At 39.9% G+C, this 9008-nt stretch overlaps 1 protein-coding gene across 1 annotated transcript in view; it reads right to left on the reverse strand.

Moving 5' to 3' along the window:
* ATP10A (ATPase phospholipid transporting 10A (putative)) overlaps window positions 1-6660 on the reverse strand; it is a 62221-nt gene extending 55561 nt beyond the window's left edge. The window contains exon 1 of the mRNA XM_053455169.1: window positions 5935-6660. Coding sequence (XP_053311144.1) covers window positions 5935-6398 — 464 coding nt within the window. The 5' untranslated portion in view covers window positions 6399-6660. The remainder of the gene's footprint in view (window positions 1-5934) is intronic.
* Between the last annotated feature and the right edge of the window lie 2348 nt (window positions 6661-9008).

Below are 9008 nucleotides of genomic sequence, written 5' to 3' on the forward strand. Positions count from 1 at the left end.
AGGGCTATAAAACGGCTATTACTTTGTTGAACATAAATCAAATCTTATGACATATAAGAACAAATGACAGACTATAAAAAAAGTGGTTATCTGTCCTTGGAAAACTGTGAGGGTACACGAAACTTGGAAATGGGAAATCATGGTTGAACAAACATTTTAAAAATGGGGGGAAAAAAGCTCCTGTCATTTAGGGGGGTAAAATCCCCGGTTACAAAAAGGTTAAAGAAGGCTTTCAAAACTGGAAGGGAAAGCAAAGCAGGCTTACAATTACAGTTGTGTCTGGAAGGTTTTTGTGTGTGTGTGTGTGTGTTTATATATATATTTATACACACACACACACACACACACACCTTCCATAGTCTGTTACTTGCAGATAACAAAGGCTTTAGGTGGTTAATACTGAAGCATACCCAGCTTAAGTGTTTTGCTACAGATCAATTCTGCCTTCTGTTTCCTGCCTCATGAATTCTGTCAAACATTACATCTGTTCCCGACTTAGCAAACCGAGTATGACAGACACAGGTGGCAAATAACTGTACAACATTGATAATGGTAAGTATTGGAAGGAATGTATTCAGTGCGAACACCAATAGTTATCAGTTTTGAAGCAAAAACAACCAATCAATGACATTTGGTAACCTGTCATAAGTTTATAATAAAATGGGTTGGTCAAGCTCAGTGTAAAAAAAAATTAACCTTTGAAGGTGAAGTAAAAGTACAGAAAACACATGGCAGGTGGGGTGCTCTAAATCACCCTTGAAGAACACTGCCACTAATATATATATATACACATACATACATATACATTCGTACACTTTCACGGATCACAGAGTCCTCATTTCAGAGTTCCAACTAACAATCGACACACTTTTAACAATAACAATAGTAATAAAATAATGTGCCATATTATATACCACACTCTACTTTGTATGTACCATATTATGCATTTAGACTATAGGTACGAGTTCTAATTTATGTAACTTAGAAAGAAGTATGTCTCTGCTTTTGACAGCCCCCCCCACACACACAAAATGAACTTTGGCAAAGCATGCAATATTTTGGTAAGAACATCCTGCACAAAGAGAATATACACATCTTTGCTGCAGATATAGAGATATTGAGATATAGATGTAAATGCTTATTTGCATTATTCAAATAACCCATGCTAACAAAACAGACAGTGCATTTTAGAGTGACACGTTTGGGGTAGACTTGGACAGGAATCCAGGGGGAAAGTAGTGGCTTTTATAATTTTACCAATGTCACCGATTTTTTTATGCCGGTTTATTCTGATCTTTAAGAAAACATTTGTTACTGACTTTTAAAAAATATCCTGTCTGGATCTTAAATTCAACAATTTATATAACGCTAAATGCACTTCACAAAGCCCTGATGTAACAGTGAAGACTGCTGCCTCTTTTCTGTTTTGAAGATGTTAGGACCCAACCGGTGGTAGAGGATGACACAATAATCTTTTTCAAGAAGAACATTTATTATACATAAAAGGTCAAAAGCAGCTCAAGGAAAGTGTTTCAAACAAAGTGTTTTGTGTGAATATAATGTGCACTCTAAGCTACCAGCACTTGCCAATAACTAGAGCAGCATTAACTTTAAAGAGACTACTAATTGACATGGATAGGTTTTAGAGGCTTGTTGGCAATTGTGAAAGCTACGGGACCTAAAAACCTTCCTGACCATGCATGCTGGTAGTTTCTGGTTCACAGAGCCCTTTTCTACTCATCCCAATGGTTGGGTCTTATTAGAGCCCCCCTCTAACACTGAACAAAACAGCACTGGAGCTAATGGACAGTAAATATACCATGTGTCAATGTGGCCAAACATCTCCTGCACAGCAAATAGCTTGAGGCCAGAGGTTAACGCATATAGGGGGTATTCTGCGTGTACTTCCAAGGGAGGACATCTCAGCTAGCATATACATTAAAGCCTATGTGATGGCTGCAGTGTCCCTTTCAGATTATTCACAATCACCTAGTGATTGTTGAGGGGGCATAGCTGGGAGTTACATCTGTGCTAGCGTGATATTTTCTACATTATCGGGAACGATTCAGGGAAGAGGAAGTTAGTTCATTTACATGCATTACAAATGTTAACAATTGCAGGTAAATTTCTGGCCATACCGCAGTAAAAGATTTAGGGTTTTTTTTTTTTTTTTGATGTGGGCACTGCATGGAGAATAAGCCGAGTTAGCCTCCTCTAAAGATCAGAAGTCACCCAACATGCCCTTGATGGATTCAGCAAAGTCTTAGAATTCCCGAAAAGACAAATGAAAAGTATAAAATATTATGTAGAAGTAAAGAAGCATGACATATTAACCCCTTCATTACCAACCTGACATTTACAAAAGCCGATATGTAAGGGAATCAAATACATTCAACCCTATGGTAAGAAGATAAACACAATCTATAGTGTGCTAACAAAGACTGCTTCTATAAAGCATTAAATACAAAATAATTAAGTGGTTTCAACCAGGAGTAATATAAGCAAAATATATCGCTTACAGAGCAGACACTTTGCGCATGGACAGAATGGTGTAAAATTCTATAGCCATAACATGACCTTAATGAACAGACAGGGGATGAAAGCAGTCAGGATTCTAAAACATGCTGTAATAATCATTGTGTGAAGCAGGAAACTGAGGAAATCTGGTGAAGAAGCTATTAACAGTAAGGTGCTGGGAAGTAGGAACGCCTAGAATTCAAATTCTTAGTCTTACTCGGTATCACCAATATCCCCAGAAACAAAGCTTCTGGTGGCGGAGCCCTGACTGATAAGCCTACAACAACCAAACCATGTACCACGTGCTAATAAAACACAACGGAAGAGTCTGCAAAAGGGACTGATTCAGGTTGGGGGGGTAACAACGCTCTGCTAAAAATTACTGCTAGCAGTACAAGTTTTATTTAGGGTAAGATGCATCCATCCGTGGGACCCAAGATTAATGGACATCCCATCGCAGGTCTACTTTGTATGGCACGTGTGGTTCAATTGCAACAGTGCACTGTACTGCAGGTACATCAGGACATTCAAGCTGCAGCTCATACACCGATTCTGAGAACATTACAAACAAGTCAGAGATAATAAAAAAAATATCGATGGATATTCACTAATGGAAAACAAGATACATTTTTCTGGAATACCTAAGAAAATAGGTATGACCTTGACAATGTTAATTCTTTGATTCTTCCACCGAGAATCTTACGCCTGTTTTTCCATAAACAAACAGCGCAGAAGAACTTATAAATAGTGAATCACAGAACATCACTCAATTCACCTTTGAAGACACAAACCTCTTATCTTCCCAAAGGAGAATTAAATATTTACTTTTTGGTCTGTTAACTTGTTCCTAACAATTTTTTTTAATATACAAGTTTTTATTAAGCAAGTGGCAAATATTTTTGGCATGTGTAATGGGAACCTCTAGCACTTTCTTCTTTTTCTGTAAGTGGCATACGTGTGCTAAATAAGTTTTGGTTACCTGAGGCAGAACACAAAGATTACATTGAGTGCGGCATAGCTTTTCGACACAATAAAGTGCCTTGTGACAGTCTCCAAGAGGCTTCCAGGTTGTGAGAAGTAACTTTACAAATAGTACAGGGTCACGGGCAGGTTACTCAGGCAAGACATAGAAATACATTATAAAGATACTATGATAGTTCATTATAAATACACAGATATCACTAATTAGCCTAGGATATTAATAAGAGGACAAATGTTTGGTGGGATTTCCACTATAAATGGGATTTTCATTCTTGCAAAGAGGCCTAAATATTATTTTACTTTATACAGCCATAGTTTTGACATCAAACTTTTTGAATGACGACGACTGACATCGGAATGTACTATGCCAACTAATAAAGAGAAAAAAAACATGTTAGACATGTTTCTGTCCCATCAGAAGTAAAACATTGCTGTATCCAGCACTGAAAACAATCTGTCACTTTTGGCATTTTATTGTTTTCTTGATTTTCTTTTCTTTATATGGATTCATAATCTCCAGATCTCAAATCTACCTAAGGCATAACCAGGGTGTTCGCACATTCCTCCTTAAATTTGCACCATTGGAATCCCACCATCAGCCCAATTATCACAAATATCTCGGGGAGAGGCAGAAATGTAAAACATTTGAGATGGCAGCCAAGATGGCAGCTCCCACACACACACACACACACACACACACCAGAAAGTAACCGAGCTAAACTTGTATAGTAAGACTTATGAAAAAGTTCTATGTGGATGTACTAAGACCAACAATAATAGAATACATCAACTCCATGTCTAAAGTCTCATTGATAGGTTTGTGTAAAGGCCTTTAGCCACGATGTGATTTGTATGTTTCAGCAGCTGCATTTGTCTAGGTTGATAAAGTCTTGTCACCATGGCAACCAATGGCAACCAATGGCCATGTGCTGTTAATAATGAAAGCTAAAAAGTGTTAAGTAAAGTTTCTATTTAATTCTTTAAGATCCTAACTCGGCCTAATTCAATGATTTTGGCATGCAAGTATATTTCTAAGAGTAACAAGACAAAGGTCATTTTCCATGACAGATTTCCTTCGTGTTGAAACCAGAATGAACGTCCAAACATTATATGTGCGAAGAAGGAGACAGTTACATTCATGTACCACTTGTAAAAATAATGATGGCCCTAACTGCCCCGTCACGGGTAATAGTGCTTACACAAGGCTTACGTTCGAATGCATCTCATAAGGAACACTTCACAAATAAAAAAACCCAACAACAGAAAAGCAGCTAGATGTGCCGACACGCGAACAACAGCCTCTTACAAAAACGCTACCAAACTGCCAAGTTTCATTTGGATGAAAGGAGTGGAAAATGGAATTTACAGGAGTTGGCGCTCCATCTGTCTCATTTAAAACGCAGCCACTTCAACAACACGTGTACTGTGGGTGTACAACAAGATTTTTCCACTGGAGGAAATAGAGAGAGAAAAAAAAGGGGGCCCATACAAAAGCACAGTGTCATAAAGTGATGTCAAAGTGTGGAGCACTGGGCTTGCCACAGCAGCAGCAGGCCCCTTTATGTTAGGTAAATATCAAAGAGCTGAATGCCTGTGAGGACACAATAGGAGGATGCGTTTTATTGTCGGGTGTACAGATGTGTGCTCAGCCCCGCAGGGCACGCCGTTTACACCGTAGCAGGAGTTTGTTTAGTGCCTGGCAAAGTGGGCGTGGCATTCCCCGCGGACTGACACGTGCTATGTGGACACCCCTCGGCCACGGACTCGCTTTGCAACAGGGTTCAAGCAAACATTGTCCCAGCTGGACGCTTCTAACAGCACAAGGTCACAGAGTGTCAAAGATGGGGAGAGGCGGAACACCCCCCCCCACACACACCCAGGGTCCCGCCCCCTCCAAAATGAATGGAGAGCCCGTTAGGAGTACAGCACATAACGTGGCAGCTTTTACTGAAGCAGCTTCTTGTCTAAATCCTCACATGGGACGGGCCTGGGTGGGCTCTGTGCTTAACCCCCTCCGGGGCAGGGCACTGGATACCGACGTGCCGCACACACTCCAGTAAGGAGCATCTGCAGTGCGCGCTAAACAAGGGATGCAGCCTGCTCCGTGCGCTGGATCACTGCATGATAATCGTCCCAAAGGATGAGCAGACAAACACTGGTCCTGCTGCATCCACTATATTCATACCGAGCTCCAGCGCAGCAAGTCTAAGCAGTCATCCACCTGCCCTGCCCCGGGGGCAACTGCTGTGATGAAGCGTAATTTAGCATATGTGTTAAACTGGCATATATAATTATATATAGGTGTATATATGTACATATAAAGAAAACTACAGTAAGAGCCAAGTTTACTCCAGGACATACGGCCAGCACTGTTACTTATTGGTTACTTTGATGGAGTTACACTCAGTAATCCCCGGAGGCCCCCGACCCCATTACCTGCTGTACACCAGGCAATCCATGTGGTTGATCTCCTTGTCGGAGCGGTACCTCCGGTAATCCTCCCACAGGTCCTTGATGGCGGTGACAGCCAATATGAAGAGTACCGGTGCCAGGGCCAGCTCGGGTTTGAACGCGTTGACGGCAGGCACGAAGTTGAGCAGGGCGATGAAGACGAAGTAGACATTGGCCAGGCGGTGGAACTGCTCGAAGAGGTTCTTGGGCAGGAAGGACAGCGCCGTGTATTTGGTGGTCTTGATGGAGTTGGCGGCGTGTAGCCGGTTAGGGTTGTCCGAGGCTCCCTTGCCGCTGCTCTCATACAGCAGGTTGGAGCAGACACTCCTTGTCTTGCTCTCTTTGCTTTTCCTCCTCTTCTTCTTCCTCCTCTTGCTCACCTTGTCTTCATCTCTTGCCACCGGGCACTGGGGGTCACCGTCTCCTCCATCATCTGCCGCCATCACCATGGCCCAGAAATTGCCTCCTTGCCACCAGCAATAAGCGTGGAACTCCGAGCAACTTCACTTTTTTTTGTCTCTCAGAGTTGTCCCATTCCAAAAAAACAAACCCCCCAACAAACTGTGAGGGGGAAGCACAATATAACAGCCACCCTCATCAGCCCGGTAGAGCCACCGCCATAGTGCGCAGAAGAGCTTATCTTCAAAGTTTTTTCCGCCTCCCAGAATCTTAGATTCCCGCTTTGAACTTTCGTTTCCAAACTTTTGGTAGCAACTCGAAGAGTAAGTTAAGCCCCGCCCCCTCCTGTGTCTCGCTTAGGTTCTCAGCCCCGCCCACGGTGTGTTACTCATACCAGTCCCCCTCATCAGTTTCCGCTTCACTGCCCACCCTGAGAAGGAGGAGGGGGGAAGTGTACTCGCGCTGCAGTGTATTAGTCCTTAGAAGAAACTTTTAGAAATGAGCTCAGAATCAGACGCAACTTTAATAAACTTCCATCACGACTACCCCTGTATTCATTTAAAAAAAAAATATATGTAATGAATTTTAATCTTGGTCACACATATTAGAAAACAATCCAATTGTTAAAAGAAGAAAAAAAACACAGATGCATTCACTAGTACAACATAACATGGCAAAAATGTAACGGAAATGAAATAGAATTACACAATTTACTGCTAGATTAGTATAAATATAAGAAAACATAATTAAGGTGCTTTAACTCATTGAGACAAAATATTAAAGACATTGACATGATCATTCTATTATTTTTGGAAGTTAAAAAATAACTAACCGTCACGACATGTTCTGTTATTGCTATACTGTAGTTATTAAGTGTTATTTATATAATACCAACAATTACGCAGTGCCTCTTGCAATACATGCATTCAAAAATTAGTTATTAAGAGTTAACGTATTTTAAGGTGTTTTTTTTTTTTAATGAGGTTTGCGTAGCTATATATATTCCGAATCCTTATGTTTACTTGGTTTATAATTAACTAGACTTCATTACTGACTGGCTTAATCAGTTCACAGCAGTTAATAAACCAACTGTTCTGTGAGGATGAGTGCTTATTGCAATTAACTAGACACAGTTTAGTGCCCAGGAATACATTGTCGCCAGTAATTTCATTTCCGTTACTTTTCCGAGTGTTATGTTGTACAACTGAATGCATCTGTTTTTTTTTTCTTGTTTTAAGAATTTGTAAAATGCGGCATATGTCAAAAGAGGATTTGGAGGTAATAGTTTGTAAGCTCACAAAGAGCAGGGCCCTCTCCATGTATACCAGCATACCTTAACACGTGTTTATGCTATTGTCAGCAATGTACATTATCAATTTTAATGTTACTCTACCCCTTGCTGCTCTATAAATAATGGTAATGTAATGAGATATTGCAAAGAAGTAGAAGATGAGAGTAAGAATTTGCTTGTTCAGGCCAATGCAAGTATGTGGGCAGTAGGGTAATGGATCTCAGTGGATCTTTAGATTTGGGTATGTTCAGAATCTCTGCCCAGGGTAGAGTATTTCTTTGTTGCTCCAGTCAGAGAAACACTTAAATACATCATCAAAGCGACACGCCAGCCATCATATGCAATTTTATCCATATAATAGCTGTGTGGTCCTTTTCAAATTTCGTGTTGAAGAATCCACCCATATGCATTTTCCCCTTTCCATACCCCCTAGCTAAATGCCCTGCAGGAGATGGGTTGGGCAGATCTTCCTCCACATCATATAATCACATTTTAACTTCCTGCATGAAGGGCCAATTCCAACGAGCTTCTTCTGTATGAATAATTTATGTGCCCACATACTTTAAAAAAAAATCACCAATTGTTGTTCAAAATGTAAAGTGAAGGGAATTGATCTAAACCCCTAGCACGGTCTCAGTAGTTCCAATGTATATTTCCTATTTAATAGTTCTGCATGCCTAAGATAAATTCTTACACTCTAAGATATGCCTCATAACGTAATATTTTATTTCATTTCGAACAATGGATAATAGTTTTTCTGGGCGTATAATTTTAAAGACATTATATATATATATATATATATATATATAATGCAGTACTGTGCATTAAGAAAACACTACAGATTCAGTGACTACTAGTGCCAGCTATAACACCCTGAAATCACAGAATACATTATGTCATTGTTAGCAAGGGACTGCTATGAAAACCTGACTTGATATTAAATTACAAAAGATTTCTGTATTTTGGCCTTGATTGTTTGTGGTTATTTTCTCTGACTTACTAACCCTTTAAAACGACTTAATAAAATTAAGCACACAATCAGTCTTTAAAGGGTTCATCGTTATCCAATTGTCCTGAGATTTATCTTTATACAAAGATATGGACTCATCGTCTTCCAATTCATTTTTCACCTCTTTTTTACGTATTCAAGGTCAGAATAAACCCTTCTCCCATAACCCTTGCTTTAGCCAGCTTTAAAGCATTTTCAGTGACATTTGTTAAATTACTGAAATTATTTTAGGTTTATAATGGAAATATATATGTTTTAATAGTACTTTTTTAAGTGAAATTTTGCCTAGCTCCCTAGTAGAGCGAGACAAGGTTTATTTTAGTACAGAAGGATGCCAATATGGTGGTAGATCGGATCTGA

This window comes from Spea bombifrons, chromosome 2 (genome assembly GCF_027358695.1).
Source record: "Spea bombifrons isolate aSpeBom1 chromosome 2, aSpeBom1.2.pri, whole genome shotgun sequence".
Classification (NCBI taxonomy): Eukaryota; Metazoa; Chordata; class Amphibia; order Anura; family Pelobatidae; genus Spea; species Spea bombifrons.